This window comes from Lithobates pipiens, unplaced genomic scaffold (genome assembly GCF_037356315.1).
Source record: "Lithobates pipiens isolate NorthernLeopardFrog02 unplaced genomic scaffold, aLitPip1_a1.2 Scaffold_27, whole genome shotgun sequence".
Classification (NCBI taxonomy): Eukaryota; Metazoa; Chordata; class Amphibia; order Anura; family Ranidae; genus Lithobates; species Lithobates pipiens.
The window spans coordinates 25589298-25607585 of NW_027507788.1; the positions used below are offsets into that span (position 1 = coordinate 25589298).

The 18288-nt window shown below is 44.0% G+C and overlaps 1 protein-coding gene across 1 annotated transcript in view; it reads left to right on the forward strand.

The window, feature by feature from the left end:
- Nucleotides 1-10131, forward strand: part of GRIK5 (glutamate ionotropic receptor kainate type subunit 5) — a 564883-nt gene extending 554752 nt beyond the window's left edge. Inside the window, exon 20 of the mRNA XM_077456650.1 lies at nucleotides 8985-10131. Within this exon, the coding sequence (XP_077312776.1) occupies nucleotides 8985-9443 (459 nt within the window). The 3' untranslated portion in view covers nucleotides 9444-10131. The remainder of the gene's footprint in view (nucleotides 1-8984) is intronic.
- The last annotated feature ends 8157 nt before the right edge of the window (nucleotides 10132-18288 follow it).

An 18288-nucleotide genomic window follows, 5' to 3' on the forward strand; every position in this document is an offset into this window, starting at 1 on the left:
CAAGTCCGGAGTGCAAAAATACTTTCTTAGTCCGCCAGACTTTTGGGTAAAAAAAGTCCGCCGGAGCCTACACACGGTCGGATTGTCTTTTCCACCGGATTGTTTGATCGTGTGTACGAGGCATAACACTGATTATTGTCACAAATGCACCAGTGCAGTGATCAAAAAAATATGAACACTGCACCGGGTGACACAGTGACAGGGAGTGAAGGGGTTAACCAAATCTTCTGGTCTGTAAGTGGTTAAGCTTTGATAAAAATAAAAATAAACCTGGAAGCTTATTGGTTTCTATGCAGAGCTGAATCTGATTTTGCACTCTCCGTGTCTATATGAGTAAACGCTTCCTTGGGTGAAAGGTGTTGGAACAGGAGGAGGACAGACATGTTGTGAACTGTTGTACCTGAATTAAAATGTTCTAGCGCTGATGACGTAATCAGCGTGTGGCCAATTAATGCCCTTTTGATGGTGAGTCTGTGGAGCGAGGACATACTCCTGGGTGGGCACCTGGCAGGAGCCCGAAGATCAAGGAGTTGGAGGCACTCAGAGTGATGTGGATCACTATTGAGTCAACTTTTCTCGATATTATGGAAGGATTTTTTTTTTTTTTTTTTTTGTGAGTTCAAGGCTTTCCTTCTTTGATATTGAGAATAGTTGAGTATACTTTATCACACTTGCATATGCCAGATTAGTTCATGTAGTACTGTAATGAAATACACAGCTTTGCACACAATTCACCTCCATATACTCTTTGTTACTCCTTCATAAGATATAAATGAAACCTTTCCATCTAAGTCTCCCCTGCTATGAGCACACACGGGGTATTTTATTGTTTTATAAGCCTTTTTTTTTTGCATCAGATTTTCTGAGCGGGCTCCTTGGAGGGGTCAGTGCATATTCTTCGCCCACTCTTCCCGTCCCCTGCCGCTTGTGTTTGTTCTGCTGTTCTGCTCTCCGCTTCCCACACGGCCATTATTTCCTTTCCTCTTTCTTATTCTCCATCCTGTCATCTGACTCTCTATATTCTTATTTGTCATTTTTTTTCCATTCTGCTTTTTATTATTTTTTTTTCTCTCTTTTCCATCTGTCGTATCTAAAGTTCAGTTCTGTGTAGATTGTAGAACGTTCTCCTAGAGATATAATTACATAGAAACAAACCATCAAAAAGCAATAGTAGCAGCAATCAAAATGGTCAGAGGAACACACCTTTATCTGCTGGGAGAGTTCTGGAACACTTGAAGGCACTTTAGAATCAGAAAATATGAAGTGCTTTTATAGACAATGATTTGTGCAATGTACTTTGTGTGGTGCATTGCAGTGCCATCCATTTAGAATGACTTGGCCACTAATGCGGGTGCAGTAACCTATGATTATTTTCTCCTGTCAGAGATTTGCACCCAGGAGTTTTTGTTTTAAAGTAGAACTATAGGCTTTTTTTTTTTTTTTTTTTTGGCTAGAGGAAGAGAGGGTTATAACCCCTGTCACATTTTTTTTGCCATCTATGACCCATTGCGGAGATTTCACTTCACTTCCTGTCCCATAGACATACAGGAAGGGAGAGGATATCCCTGTAAATAAAGGGAATTCCTTGAGACCCCCCCCCCCCCCCCCAGGTCACCAGAAATAGAGTCCCCATTGGAAGATTTCTCCTCTATTACTTTTCTGGTGACAACCCAAAAATTGGGATTTTCTTTTACTTTTACTTTCAATGATTATGGTAGCTAGCACTAATAGAGAGGGTGAATCTCCTTAACGGGGGGCACAGACAGCAAAAAAAATAAAAAATTGACAGGTGTTCTAATCTCTCTCCACTATCCAAAACTAAAAAAAAAAGTTTTGACTTTAGTTTTACTTTAAAGTTGGGTTCCACCCAAAAGGGGTAGCTCCGCTTGTTTGGTCCCCCCCCCCCCCCCCCCCTCTCCGCTGCCATATTTGTCACCTTTCAGAGGGAGCAGTTACCAGTTTTTGACAGGCCCCCGTCCCCACTTCTGGGAGACCTCGCTGTGGCGAGGGCCCTCAGAAGTTCGCCCACCCTCATCCTTCCCCCGCCACAGCTTCTCTGCCAGTTTCCCTTACAATGAATGGTGGCGGCAGCACCCGAGAGCTATTTGGAAAATTGTCTGGGGTGCTAACATTACAGGGTCCCTGGACAGGTAAGTGTTCTAATATTAAAAGTCAGAAGCTCCAGTATTTGTAGCAGCTGACTTTCAATTTTTCTGGTGGGGGGGGGGGGCTAGAGCTCCTCTTTAAGTACAATTGATACATTTGCTACATTGTTTAAAGCTGTGTGATAGGGGAACAGTAGCTTCCTACCTGCGCAAATAAATACATTTATAAAAACAGCTGCCCATTCAAAAAGTTAATAAAAACCAATAAGATAAATACAGTGGGGCAAAAAAGTATTTAGTCAGGCACCAATTGTGCAAGTTCTCCCACTTAAAAAGATGAGAGAGGCCTGTAATTGTCATCATAGGTATACCTCAACTATGAGAGACAAAATGTGGAAACAAATGCAGACAATCACATTATCTGATTTTTGAAAGAATTTATTTGAAAATTATGGTGGAAAATAAATATTTGGTCAATATCAAAAATTCATCTCAATACTTTGTTATATATCCTTTGTTGGCAATGACAGAGGTCAAACGTTTTCAGTAAGTCTTCACAAGGTTGTCACACACTGTTGCTGGTATGTTGGCCTCCATGTCCTCCATGCAGATCTCCTCTAGAGCAGTGATGTTTTGGGGCTGTCGCTGGGCAACACGGACTTTCAACTTCCTCCAAAGGTTTTCTATGGGGTTGAGATCTGGAGACTGGCTAGGCCACTCCAGGACCTTCTTACAAAGCCACTCCTTCGTTGCCCGGGTGGTGTGTTTGGGATCATTGTCATGCTGAAAGACCCAGCCACATTTCATCTTCAATGCCCTTGCTGATGGGAGGAGGTTTGCACTCAAAATCTCACAATATATGGCACCATTCTTTCTTTCATGTACACGGATCAGTTGTCCTGTTCCCTTTGCAGAGAAACAGCCCCAAAGCATGATGTTGCCACCCCCATGCTTCACAGTAGGTATGGTGTTCTTTGGTTGCAACTCAGTTTTTTCTTTCCTCCAAACATGACGAGTTGTGTTTCTACCAAACAGTTCTACTTTGGGTTCATCTGACCATATGACATTCTCCCAATCCTCTTCTGGATCATCCAAATGCTCTCTAGCGAACCTCAGATGGGCCCTGGACATGTACTGGCTTAAGCAGGGGGACACATCTGGCACTGCAGGATCTGAGTCCCTGGCGGCATAGTGTGTTACTGATGGTAGCCTTTGTTACGTTGGTCCCAGCTCTCTGCAGGTCATTCACTAGGTCCCTCTGTGTGGTTTTGGGATTTTTGCTCACCGTTCTTGTGATCATTTTGACCCCACGGGGTGAGATCCTGCATGGAGCCCCAGATCAAAGGAGATTATCAGTGGTCTTGTATGTCTTCCATTTTCTAATTATTGCTCCCACAGTTGATTTCTTCACACCAAGCTGCTTGCCTATTGCAGTTTCAGTCATCCCAGCCTGGTGCAGGTCTACAATTTTGTTTCTGGTTCTCCTTCGACAGCTCTTTGGTCTTCACCATAGTGGAGTTTGGAGTGTGACTGTTTGAGGTTGTGAACAGGTGTCTTTTATACTGATAACAAGTTCAAACAGGTACCATTAATACAGATAATGAGTGGAGGACAGAGGAGCCTCTTAAAGAAGAAGATACAGGTCTGAGAGAGCCAGAACTCTTGCTTGTTTGTAGGCGACCAAATACTTATTTTTCACCATAATTTGCAAATAAATTCTTTCAAAAATCAGATTTGGATTTGTTTCCACATTTTGTCTCTCATAGTTGAGGTGATACCTATGATGACAATTACAGGCGCCTCTCTCATCTTTTTAAGTGGGAGAACTTGCACAATTGGTGGCTGACTAAATACTTTTTTTGCCCCACAATGTATATGGTGAACCGTGCTAACAATCTGATGATAGTCTAATAATAAAGTGCAACCAATACAAAAATAAAACGACGGAACCACCGAATTCGCCGTGCTGTGAGCTGCATCCGTCGGAGGTGTGACCCCAGCCTAAAGCAATGCAAGATAAAGCAAAATTCTGTCTTGCAAAAAAAATAAAAAATAGCACACAGCAAGGTCTATTCTGCAAAACTTCTAACCTTCCTGTTCCAAAACTTCACGCATGTGCGGATCAGTGTACAGCCTCGGCATGTTTTGGTTCCGGGACAAATTGATTGTTGTGTGTAGATTTGCATCATCCCTTGCTGAACAATCAAAATGATTAAAGATACTGAACCAGAAAGAAGACCAGGAGGAGATATCAGCACTTATGTGTGAGCTTGTGGAAATTGCATCGCTAGAGGAGAGGTGAGTATCACGGAGTTGAGTTCTGTTTAATGTACTTGCTGTAATGCACCACAATGGACTGTTATGCCCTGTATACATGGTTGGATTTTCCGATGGAAAATGTTTGATGGGAGCTTTTTGTCGGAAATTCCAACCGCGTGTAGGCTCCATCGGACATTTTCCATCTGAGTTTTTGACACACAAAATTTGAGATCTGGATCTCAAATTTTCAGACAACGGATTTTGTTCCGAACGTGTGTACACAATTCCACACAAAGTTCCACAAATGCTCGGAATCAAGCAGAAGAGCCGCACTGGCTATTGAACTTTTTTTTTCTCTGCTAATCGTACATGCCCTAACATATGCCTTGCTTAACACATTTAGGGTGAATTGAAACTCTGATTGTGAGGCAGGTCTTCCAATCAAACATAGGTACCTGACCTTACAAATGCTCTCTTAGCTGAATGGGCACAAATTCCCCCAGACACCCTCCGAAATCCCATGGAACACCTGCCCAGAAACGTGGAGCCTTTCATGACAAGAAAGAGGAGGATCTGGGGCCATGCAATTTTAATGCTAACCACTGTGCCGGGGATTAGTGGAGAACCATGCTGTTTTAACCTCTTATAATGTGAAGGTTAACCTTTTGGTAAGCGCTCTCGGTTGGTGGTCGTGATCTCCCACTCAGAGGTGTAATCCTTGATAACACTTCATGGGGCGGCACTGGACGGAATTTTTGTGACAGTTTATATTTGTAGACATTTACGAGTTTTGGGTATTATGTATTATGTTTGTATGTTATATGAAATGACAGATACAAGAGCACTTTATTGATATGAGTTATTGCACTAAGGCACTTTATTCGGTTGATGAGTTATTGCACATTAAGCACTTTATTGTTTTAATGACTGAATATCAATTGTGAGTTGGTTTATAATATTTAAGCACATTTTTCCAGTTTTTCTCAAGAAAGCAGAGATCCAGCTCTATATCAATGCCCATGGTGTTGGGATTGGATGTTCAAGAAGCTCATATAGGTTTGATGGTCAGGTGTCCACAAACCTTGTGCAAAAAAAAAAAAAAAAAAAAAAAGGAGAAGCTCTATTTTTTTTAAATGCATTGGTAAAAAAAAGTATCACTGAGCATAGTGGAAGAGAACCTTCTAGGTGCATTATGTGCAGTAAATGTTTTAATAGGGCAGAAATAAATGTCAGAACCTAGTTCTCCTAGCTTTTTTCCCCTGGTTTAGCCATGGTCAGCTGTGACATAAGCATAAAGTGACCATCAAAATATACACTATACAGTGCTTTGAAAAAAATATTCACACCTCTTGAAGTTATCCACATTTTGTCATGTTTTTTACATGTATTTTATTGGGATTTTATGTGATAGACCAACAGAAAGTGTCACATAATTGTGAAGTGGAAGATTGCCCTGTATTTTGCTCCATCCATCTTCCCATTAACTCTGACCAGCTTCCCTGTCCTTGCTGAAGAAAAGCATCCCCACAACATGATGCTGCCACCGCCACCATGTTTCACGGTGAGGAGGGTGTGCTCAGGGTGATGTGCAGTGTTAGTTTTCCTCCACACATAGCGTTTTGCTTTTAGGTCAAAAAGTTACATTTTGGCCTCACCTGACCAGAGCACCTTCTTCCACGTGTTTTCTGTGTCCCCCAGATGGCTTCTCACAAACTGCAAACGGGACTACTTATGCATTTCTTTCAACAATGTCTTTCTTTTTGCCACTCTTCCATAAAGGCCAAATTTGTGGAGAACACGACTAATAGTTGCCCTGTGGACCTCTGCAGCTCCTCCAGAGTTACCATGGGCCTCTTGGCTTCTTCTCTGAGGAATGCTCTCCTTGCCCGGCCTATCAGTTTAGGTGGACGGCCATGTCTTGGTAGGTTTGCAGTTGTGCCATACTTTTTCCATTTTTGGATGATGAAATGAACAGTGCTCAGTTAGGCCGCGTACACACGGGCGGACTGTCTGGCCAACTAAGTCCGTCAGACAATCCGACAGACAGTCCATCCTACTTTTGAAAGAACGGACTTGACCACACACGATGAACAGACAGTCCGCTGAAAGCTTGCGCGATGACGTGTACAGCACGTACGACGGGACTAGAAATACGACGTCCAATACACTGCAATGCAACCTTCGGCCGTGTAAATCCTTTCTGAGCATGCGCCATACTTAGTCCGTCCAACTAGCCTACTCACGAGCGGACTGTCCGCTGAAACCAAAGTTGGATGGACTGTATTACGGAAATTCCGAAAGACTTAGTCCGCCAGACTGTCCGCTGAAAAAGTCAGCTGAAGCCCACACACGAGCGGACTGTCCGCTGAAACACGTTTCAGCGGACCAAGTCCGTCAGACAGTCCGCCCGTGTGTACGCGGCCTTAGATGTTCAAAGCTTGGGATATTTTTCTATAATCTAACCCTGCTTTAAACTTCTACACAACGTTTATCCCTGGCCTGTCTGGTATCTCCCTTGGCCTTCATGATGCTGTTTGTTCACTAATGTTCTCTACCAAACCACCCAGGGCTTCACAGAATAGCTGTATTTATACTAAGATTAAATTACACACAGGTGGACTCTGTTTACTAATTAGGTGACTTATAAAGGCAAATGGTTCCACTAGATTTTAGTTAGGGGTATCAGAGTTCGGCCCAGTTCACATTGGTGCCACATACGATCCAACTTTGGGAGCACATGTCGTATGACGTTTATAAATCAATGGTTCCCTATGAGAGCTGTCTTAACTGGTCCGACACATTTCAGCCCACTGATTTGAATGTAAGGCCGCGTACACACGGGCGGACTGTTCGCCCAACTTTGTCCGCTGAACAGTGTTTCAGCGGACAGTCCGCTCGTGTGTGGGCTTCAGCGGACAGTTTCAGTCTGACGAACAAAGTTTTTCGGAATTCCCGTAAGACAGTCCGCTGAAACTTGGTTTGAGCGGACAGTCCGCTCGTGTGTAGGCTTGTTCGTCAAACTAAGTTCCGCGCATGCTCAGAAAGGATTTACACGCCGGAGGTTGCATTGCAGTGTATAGGACGTCGTTTTTCGAGTCCCGTCGTACGTGCCGTTCACGTCATCGCGCACGCTTTCAGCGGACTGTTCGTTCATCGTGTGTGGTCAAGTCCGTTCTTTCAAAAGTAGGATGGACTGTCTGTCGGATTGTCTGACGGACTTAGTTGGCCAGACAGTCCGCCCGTGTGTACGCGGCCTAACTGAGCACTGTTCATTTCATCATCCAAAAATGGAAAAAGTATGGCACAACTGCAAACCTACCAAGACATGGCCGTCCACCTAAACTGATAGGCTGTTCGTTCATCGTGTGTGGTCAAGTCCGCTCATGCAAATTTTGAGCGGACTGTTTGTCGGATTGTTTGACAAACTAAGTTGGGCGAACAGTCCGCCCGTGTGTACGCGGCCTTAGTCGCATCCAAGTCGGATCATCGTCTTAACTGATCCGACTTGTGGCATGCAACTTGTGCTCTAAGGATCTTGAGGGGGGAAGACATCACCAGAGAGAGAAGAACCGGAGGGAGAAGACATGTTGGAGGTATTTTAATAAAGGGCTTTGTCGAAAACCTGTGTACTGGCTTTATTTATTTTTGACACTTTTTTGAGTGAATGAGTAGGGGGACAATGTACCCTATATTCATTCACATAGGGTGGGGGGCCGGGATCTGGGGGCCCTCTTGTTAAAGGGAACTTCCTGATTCCAATAAGCCCCAACCCGCAGACCATCAGCCACAGTTGTCGGAAAGAGGCCCTTGTCCCCATAAACTTTTAAACGTTTATGGGGACAAGGTGCTTTAGGGTGGGGGGGGCAGAGCCCCATGTTGAAGGCATGTGGCCTGGTATGGTCCAGAGGGGGCGCTCGCTCATCCCCCTTTACCTGAACTGCCGGACTACGTGCTCGGATTTTGGGCGGACCCCACTCTGTTTTTGTTTTGTTTTTTGGTGTGGGGTTTCCCCTTAAAACCCATGGTCTTGGGGAGGGGGGGGGCACACCGTTTTCTTTTCTCATTTTGACAAGGGGGTTCCCCCCTCAAGATGCATACCAAACTCAAAGGGCTTGGTATTGTCGGATCAAAGTCAGATCCTGTTCATTGAAGTCGCATCAAAGTCGCACATGAAGTCGTAGGGAAAAGTCTGATTGTAAGTCGTCTGACTTCCATGTCGGAGCAGTGTGAACCCGGCCTAAAGAGGGCTAAATACAAATGCATGCCACATTTTTCAGATATTTGTTTATAAAAAAAAATGAAAACCATTTTTTCCTCCACTTCCCAATTATATGCCATTTTGTGTTGGTCTATCACATAAAACTGAAATAAAGTATATTTACATGTTTGATTGTAACATGACAAAATGTGGAAAATTTGAAGGGGTATAAATACTTTTTCCAGGCACCGTAGATGCAAATGTACTCAAACGTCAAAAATGATAGAACACGGTGAAAATATTTTTGCACAGAGCTGTAGAATCTCTCAAATGACTATATGGTTACATTCAGGGCCTTTTGGTTGAAAGAGTCAATTGAGGAGGCCTTCTTTAACTTAATGCTTTTATTCCCTGTGCTGCAGATTTCCGTATGCCAAGAGATGCTGAGTGAACTTCGCAGTGCCGTTTCCTGCAAAAAGACCTCCCGCTCTCGCCATCGCCGTAGGCCGCCTCGCCACCTGCACGGAAGGACTCTTCTCTCTCTCAGCCGGCCGCCTCGTGCCACCAGGGAGACACGCCTCTGTAATGGGCGACTGTACCAGACCCACCAGCACCCTCCAGCGCCACCTCACCCTCCACCAGCCCCAGGTGCCCAGAGGCTCCACGAGGACCCCACGTCTTCCTCAGGTCGGGGGGGAGGGTGCGCCCATTTCAGAATCTGCCAGGAGTGTCGGAGAATACAGACTCTGAGGGGGCCACCGCCGCTGCCGAGACCACCGCAGTCTCCCAAACCGCCACCTCCTCCTCCTCCTGAGGACCTGACACCCCTCTCACATCATCGGAGACTGGCAGACCCCTTAGATGCCAGTGCCCCCGAGTGATGTAGGAGGGGTCATGGAGACTAGTTGTATGGACCTTTAGTGTAAGAGGAGGAGAAGAAGAGGTATTAAAGAAAGAGAACATGGGGGCTTTTGGACCCTGAACGCACGTTCCTGTCCCCCCTGTACCCCCTAATGTTTTGGGGTGGGGGATCCTGACGAAGCCTCCTCTGCATTCATCAGAAACACTGCGATGCCTCAGTATTTTACAATGTACGCTGTGCGTGCGAAAAATTGACTGCCCCCCCTCCTGACACACCATGTACTGTTGTCACCTCTACCATTTGTCAGTGCCCTGTCCTCTCAAGGTGCCCCAGCATTGATTAGAGTGTGTAGATGGGGCAAACCCAGGACGTTTGTCCCAGCTCAGGGTCTCAGTTCTCACCACATGCATTAACCTAGCAACGGCGGCACGGCACATGGAACGCTACATCTGCCGGAAGGTGACTGCTGCCGCTCCGATTTGCTGACTTCCAAAATCACAACTATCTAGAATGCACAGCCGGGTTTAGAAATATATCCTAGGTGCTGTGTGTTTTTGTTGATCTCTATATCGGCAATATACGTATTGCTGTTTATCCTTTTGTTTTTATATCTGCATATCCATGAGAGGACATGGGAGTGTCGTAGGTGTTTGGGAGATTGATTATGATACGTACAGCTTTGATACAAATGAATTAAGTGGAGCGTTGCGTGGTGTCTGTCTTTTTTTCATTGCCTTAAAGGGATATGTAATTAAAAATAACAAACCTAAAAAAAAAATGTTTTGCCAGGCAACATGAAATGGACCATCTATGCCAGGGAAATAAGACAAAAATAGGTTGTGGACCATCTATGGCAGAGGTCTCAAACTGGCGGCCCTCCAGCTGTTGCTAAACTACAAGTCCCATGATGCAATGCAAGGCTGACAGTTACAAGCATGACTCCCACAGGCAGAGGCATGATGGGACTTGTAGTTTTGCAACAGCTGGAGGGCCACCAGTTTGAGACCTCTGATCTATGGAATGGACCATCTATGCTGGGGAAATAAGACAAAAATAGGGTGTACTTTGTTCCTCAAGCTATCTAGGTATAGTTGAAGACACACGCCAACTTTACTAGCCAATAAGAGAGGAAGCTGGAAATGGAGAAGGCCCACCATTTTGACTCAATATTAGGAGAATTCAAGGCAGAGCTGCAGCTATGTCACTGCTGATCTGTCTTTAAAAGATTGCAAAAGAATGACCCCACTATAGATGTCATTTTAAATGATACAGGATGTGATACACAATAAAGCCAAAGGTTTGTAGACAACTGGCAATCCAACTCCACAACTATGGTCCTTAATGCAACAGAGCTCCACTGAGCTTCTTTAACATTCTCTACTTTTCTGGGAAGGCTTCCCACAAGAGTTTGGAATGTATCTGTGGAAATTTGCCCATTCAGCCAAAAGGGCAATTGTGAAGTCAGGTGCTCATGTGGGAGGAGAAAACATAGCATTCAATCAATGTTCCAAAGGTGTTCAGTAGGGTTGAGGTCAGGGCTTTGTGCAGACCACTTGAGTTCCCCCACACCAAACTCAGCAAGCCATGTCTATGGCTTTGGCTTTGTACACAAGGACACAGCCCCACTGAGACAGAAAAGGGCCTTTTCAAAATTGTTAGTCAAAGAAGTGCACAATTGTGTAAAATGTATACTGTAGCTTTAACAGTATCCTTCACTGGAAACACTTGAACTCTATAATTTGGAGGGCTCTCAACATACCTTTTGTTCTAATGCCCTGTACACACGATAGGATTTTCCGACAACAAAATTTATGAGATTTTTTCCAACGGATGTTGGCTCAAACTTGTCTTGCATACACACCGTCACACAAAGTTGGTCATAAATTCCAAACGTCAAGAGCGCAGTGACCTACAACATGTACGACTAGCAAAGAAAAATGAAGTTCAATAGCCAGTGCGGCTCTTCTGCTTGATTCCGAACATGTGTGGCACTTTGTGTATCGGAAATTGTGTGCAACGGATTTTGTTGTCGGAAAATTTGAAAACCAGCTCTCAAATTTTGTGTGACAGAAATTCCGATGGAAAAATGTGTGATTGGGCCTACACACGGTCGGAATTTCCGACAACAAGGTCCTATCACACATTTTCCATAGGAAAATCCTATCATGTGTACGGGGCATTAGAGTATAAATTCTAGGGCTAAGATCCAAGAGTTTTGAGCTTTTCACATATATGTTGCAGTTATTACTAGCTGTCTAATTAAAGAGACTCCTGGAAAGCAAAATCTCACATGTGCTATGCTGCGGGAGAGAACCAAAGGCAGTCATTTATGGCTATGGCCTTTATATCAATGTCCCCATCAGAACCCCCCTTACATCAGAGTCTCCATCAGTAGAGACCAACTGATCTGGATCCTTAATCCATGTACATCTGGCAGGATAAGATCTTGTGGCAGGCTGGATGTGGCCTGTGGCCCATGGTTTGGATAACCATGCTGTAGACTAGTTGTTCTCAACCAGGGTTCCATAGAACCCTAGGGATCCTCCAGAGGTTGCCAGGGGTTCCTTGAGCTAAGTCTGGTTGACCTGTCATTGATAGTGCTAGAAAAGTTTGAGGTCCAATGTCACTTGGCTGAGTCAACTCCATGACATCAAACATTGACATGACATTTTGGCAACCACTGTAAGGGGGACATTCTTCCCACTGACCACCAATGCTAGGAGCATTATCCTCATGCCCCCAATGGATTAATCCTAGCCCTGAGACCTGAAATGTTTTTCAACAGTTCCACTGGGGTAAAAAGATTGAGATAGGCTGGTATAGATTAGGAAATGGATATTCGATTGACAGAATTGGAAGACCAATAAAAAACAACACTGTATCTAAAGCTGAAACTTTTTTTTTGTTTTTGCTGCCTTTGTCCAATTGAGATTTTCCTTAAATTTTTGTCCTAAAGACACAACAGGAGAGGAGAGAAAATCCCCTCTTATTCCCATGATGGTTATCACCAAATCAAGTGTCCCTATTAGCCCTTGTACACACGGTCGGAAATTCTGACAACCAAATCCATTGGATTTTGTCCGATGGATTTTGTCCGAAACTGTTGCATACACACGGTCGGACAAAGTTGTCGGAAAATCCGATTGTACATAACGTGATGACGCTATTTCGTTACGACGGAACTACGTTCAGGCTAGTAGCCAATAGCCTTGGTCTAGGACAGTGATGGCAAACCTTGGCACTCCAGATGTTTTGGAACTACATTTCCCATGATGCTCCACTACACTGCAGAGTGCATGAGCATCATGGGAAATGTAGTTCCAAAACATCTGGGGTGCCAAGGTTCGCCATCACTGGTCTAGGAATTTGATCTGAGCATGCGTGGCACTTTGTCCTTTGGAGTAGGCTACACATGATCGGAGTATGTCCGATCGGAGCATTTTGTCTGAAAATTTTACCGGCAAGTTGGAAAAGTTGGTCCGTCGGATATTCCGATGGAGACTACTCACAGTTGGAATATCCGACAAAACGGTCCGATAGGACACATTCCGTCGGAATCTCCGACCGTGTGTACAAGGGCTTAGAGAAATTTCCCTCATTTCCTGTTTGGTGCCAACTCAAAAAATGTTTGATTGCCCATCACATCCTATTCCAGTGACAGTGGTTTCCTGGACAAAATGTGATAGTCAATCTCTACAAAGGGGACACAGAAAAAATAAAAACCTGACAAGGATTCTACACCTTTCCAATCCCTTTAAAAATGATACAGGTTTGGTTATAGGAATACGTTATTTAAAATGCAAAGACTCTCATTTTTAAACTACCACTTCCACTAGAAAAGTGTATATGTTAAATATGACCTTCTGGTCTTTTCCATAATCCAGAAAGGGCTTCCAAGTATTATGAGATATATTGTGACAGTAAACTGACAAGATATGTTTAAGGATTAATACAGTAAGGACACCCATGTGGAGCTAAGGGTCAGACATTGGCAGTTGGCATCCATGAAGAAAATTTCTACACCGACCTGGCATTGTTATGAAGAAGCAAAAGGTATTTCATATCATTTCGGTGGCATCAGGAGACGAAGTCCTTCCATCTCCTCTCATCTGGCATTTGTTGCGGTGGTTAGGGGGCAGCGATGTGTTTGCTCTTCCATATGTTTCTTATTATATTAAATCTACAAATTTGCAGATTAGCCACTAGAGCACCATTTCTCTACATTTTTAATGCAGAGGAACGCATAAAATAACCTTCCCATCCCATGGAACCCCTGCTAATATATATACTATGTCTACAGCTCACAGTACATTAGTGTGATGGTTACTGAAAAGAATGTTCCTTCATTAGGGAAAATATTCAACCTCCCTGTATAACAACCATTATCAGCCACATAGGGAGAGCATTGTTTTTTTAATGGGCTGGCTGACCTATAGACTTATATTGTGAGAAAAAGCAGTAAAGCACAACTATTGTGTAGCACAGCAAAGCAGAAAGTATGGCCTGTCTGTGTAATAATTAAATATGGCTGCCTTGATACACATACAACTATAAACCATGTAAGGAAACACAATTTTATTTCAAACAAAAAACACAATGGGGTTGATTTACTAAAACTGCAAAGTGAAAAATCTGGTGCAGCTGTGTATGGCATACCTCCCAACATTTTGAGATGGGAATGAGGGACACCTACTAGCAAATATATGTAGGCATAGGACACGCCCCCTGTCACACCCACTTAAAGGAGAATTAACCCCCCCCCCAAAAAAAAAAAGGTTAATTAAATCCACAAGTGCTTTTTTAACCACTACTATTCATTTATATTGGCTTTTAACCACTTAAGCCCCGGACCATTTTGCTGGCTTAAGACCAGACCACTTTTTGCGATTCGGCATTGCATCGCTTTAACTGACAATTGCGCAGTCATGCGACGTGGCTCCCAAACAAAATTGACGTCCTTTTTTTCCCATAAATAGAGCTTTCTTTTGGTGGTATTTGATTACCCCTGCGTTTTTTATTTTTTGCGCTATAAACAAAAATAGAGCGCCAATTTTGAAAAAACACATTATTTTTTACTTTTTGTTATAATAAATATCCCCCAAAAATTTATAAAAATTTTTTTTTTCCCCTCAGTTTAGGCCAATACGTATTCTTCTACATATTTTTGGTAAAAAAAGTCGCAATAAGCGATTATAGATTGGTTTGCGCAAAAGTTATAGCGTTTACAAAATAGGGGATAGTTTTATGACAATTTTATTAATAATTTTTTTTTACTAGTAATGGCGGCGATCAGCGATTTTTATTGTGACTGCGACATTAGGGCAGACACGTCGGACATTTTTGACACATTTTTGGGACCATTGTCATTTATACAGCAATCACTGCTATACAAATGCACTGATTCCTGTGTAAATGACACTGGCAGTAAAGGGTTTAACCAGTGGGTGGCAGTGTAGGGGTTAAGTGTTCCTAGGGGCGTGCTACTAACTGTTGGGGGCTGGGCTTTCTTTTAGTGAACACTGATCTCTGCTCCAATCACATGGAGCAGAGATCAGCGTCACTTGTTGCTAGGCAGAACTGGGAGATGCTGTTTACAACGGCATCTCCCCGTTCAGCCTCCTCGTGAGACGATCGGGGGTATGCCCGCGGCAATTGAGTCCACGGGACCCGCGACTGGACTCACGGGGGTCCCGACTGGCACGCGATGGCAGGGCGGCAAATTTAAAGGGACGTGCAGGTACGCCCATTTGCCTGCCCGTGCCATTCTGCCGACGTACATCGGCGTGCGCCAGTCGGGAAGTGGTTAAAATGTACAAATGCAGCAATTTAGAAATTGGATGAAAGGTTTAGCACTGGGAAACACTTTTTGAATGATAAAAAGTGCATTTTATATACAACTATATGGATCAGACCAAAATGAGGGACAAATGAGGAGGAATGAGGGACAGAGGGACATTGCTGAAATCAGGGACAGTCCCTTAAAAAAGGGACAGTTGGGAGGTATGGTAGCCAATCAGCTTCTAACTTCAGCTTGTTCAATTAAAGTGGATGTAAACCTGACATTTTTTATTTTTATTTTTGATGTCATAACGTAGAGTATACTATTTCCTATCATTTGAGCTCAGTCTTGCCACAAAGAGTTAATCCAGGTCTGAGCAATCCTCTTATTGTTGAGTGAGATAAATCTTGACAAAAAGAGAAAAACTTTGTCAAATCCTCCCCCTTGCTGTGAGTGACAGGTGATTTACATACCTTGTGCACTAGCCTAAGAGACATGCATTCTTTTTTAATTCCCTCCCACTCCTTTCTCCTGCTTCCCTGCCAGGATTGGATGTTCCACACCTCAGCATGATTGGGCATACTGAAGTCATGTGGTTACTTTCCTGTCTTTTCACTGGATGTTGGGGATCATAGCAGAAGTTCAGTGTAGGAAATGCACAGGAGAAAATGCATATTGTCAAGGGGAGTGTAGAGGTGGGCGAGGACTCTACTGACGTCACGACTCCACCCACCGAGCTCCAGACAACAGACCCACCCACAGAATTTGCAGTTTTTCGGGTCTCATAACAGGCAGAGGGGAGACATTTGACAGGTAAAGATACATGCAGGAGGCATCTATATCCTTATAGATAACCCCTATGGCAGTCGTTTAGAAAGGATGACATTGGGTTTACATACACTTTAAGCCTTGACAAAAATCTCTGTAAGCTGATTGGTTTCTATGCAGAGCTGAACCAGATTTTGCACCATGCAGTTTTACTAAAACAACCCCCATAAGATTATTTTGTATCAAAGTGTGATCTCTTTATAGTTATAGCTTGAAATCATTGGGGTTGATTTACTAGAGGCAAACAGACTATGCATGTTGCAGAGAGCTTAGTGAATGAGGGAAAGCTCTGCTGCCTTCCATCATCCAATCGTGTGCAAGAAAAAATGCTGTTTTTTTTTTTTTTTTTACATTTTCCTTGCATGTGATTGGGTATTCTTTTGCAAAGTGAAACCTAATCTCATTTACCAAGCTCTCAAGCAACTGTACTTGCAAATTATCCTTTAGCAAATCAATCCCATTGAATCATATGGTGACTAATATGTCATGTACAGTAATCCATCAGCTGTACCGGACTTTCTGAATCATCACATCCACTCCTCGTTCCGAGGAATTACTCATAGATCACCATTCCTGAATTTGATTGTAGGTTCTTAATCCTTAATCCATCAGAGACAATTCCACTGAAGAAGCTATAGGTTTGACGCACGCGAATGTATGTGTCATGAAGCATGGCTCCATATTGGCTTAATGGGAAGGTATAGCCTTATCAATTATTTATACATGTACAGAAGATCAGGGTAATTTAACCCTTTCCTGCTGGCCATACATATATATGTGGCAGCATGGAGCCGGGGCCCTATTGTGTGCTATCACATATATGCATGACTGTTGTGCACTCAATCATGGGACTCATCTCTGGCAGAGTAGGGGGCCTGATATCTTTCTGCTGCAGTTTCACTTTTAGTTACAGGTCTCTTTCCTACCGTGCTGCAGCTTCACTTTTACTTGCAGGTCTTTTTCCCACCGTGCTGCAGCTTCACTTTTACTTACATGTCTCTTTCCTACCGTGCTGCAGCTTCACTTTTACTTACAGGTCTCTTTCCTACCGTGCTGCAGCTTCACTTTTACTTACAGGTCTCTTTCCTACCATGCTGCAGCTTCACTTTTACTTACAGGCATCTTTCCCACCGTGCTGCAGTCTCACTTTTACTTACAGGTCTCTTTCCTACTGTGCTGCAGCTTCACTTTTACTTACAGGTCTCTTTCCTACCGTGCTGCAGCTTCACTTTTACTTACAGGTCTCTTTCCCACCGTGCTGCAGCTTCACTTTTACTTACAGGTCTCTTTCCCACCGTGCTGCAGCTTCACTTCTACTTACAGGTCTCTTTCCTACCGTGCTGCAGCTTCACTTTTACTTACAGGTCTCTTTCCTACCGTGCTGCAGCTTCACTTTTACTTACAGGTCTCTTTCCTACCGTGCTGCCGTTTCACTTTTACTTACAGGTCTCTTTCCTACTGTACTGCAGCTTCACTTTTACTTACAGGTCTCTTTCCCACTGTGCTGCAGCTTCACTTTTACTTACAGGTCTCTTTCCCACTGTGCTGCAGCTTCACTTTTACTTACAGGTCTCTTTCCCACTGTGCTGCAGCTTCACTTTTACTTACAGGTCTCTTTCCTACCATGCTGCAGCTTCACTTTTACTTACAGGTCTCTTTCCTACCGTGCTGCCGTTTCACTTTTACTTACAGGTCTCTTTCCTACTGTACTGCAGCTTCACTTTTACTTACAGGTCTCTTTCCCACTGTGCTGCAGCTTCACTTTTACTTACAGGTCTCTTTCCTACCGTGCTGCAGCTTCACTTTTACTTTTTACAGGCAGGGCAGGACTTACCATTGGGCTTGACTGGGCTCAAGCCCATGGGCCCTGCCAAATAGGGGGCCCCGCTGAGATACATAGCCAAGTGTACTCGGCTCATCTCCGCTCACAGTCACGCCCAGTCCTGCCCTATGATGGACATAACACAGGAACTGAGCGTGAACGTGAGCCAAGCCGAGTACACTCGGATACTCTCTGCTCCGCTGGGGACTGCGACAGGACCTGAGAGCCGCCAAGAGGACCCGAGAGCTGCCGAGATGTATCTTGGCGACGCCATTTTTAAACTTCAAGACTGCAATGACAAGGCTACAAATGACAAGGCTGCAAATGAGAAGGCTACACTGACAAGGCTGCAATGACACTGGACAAGGCTGCGGATGGATGGGCAAGGCTGCAGATGGACACTGATAAGGCTGCATTGATGGGCATTTAAATGTT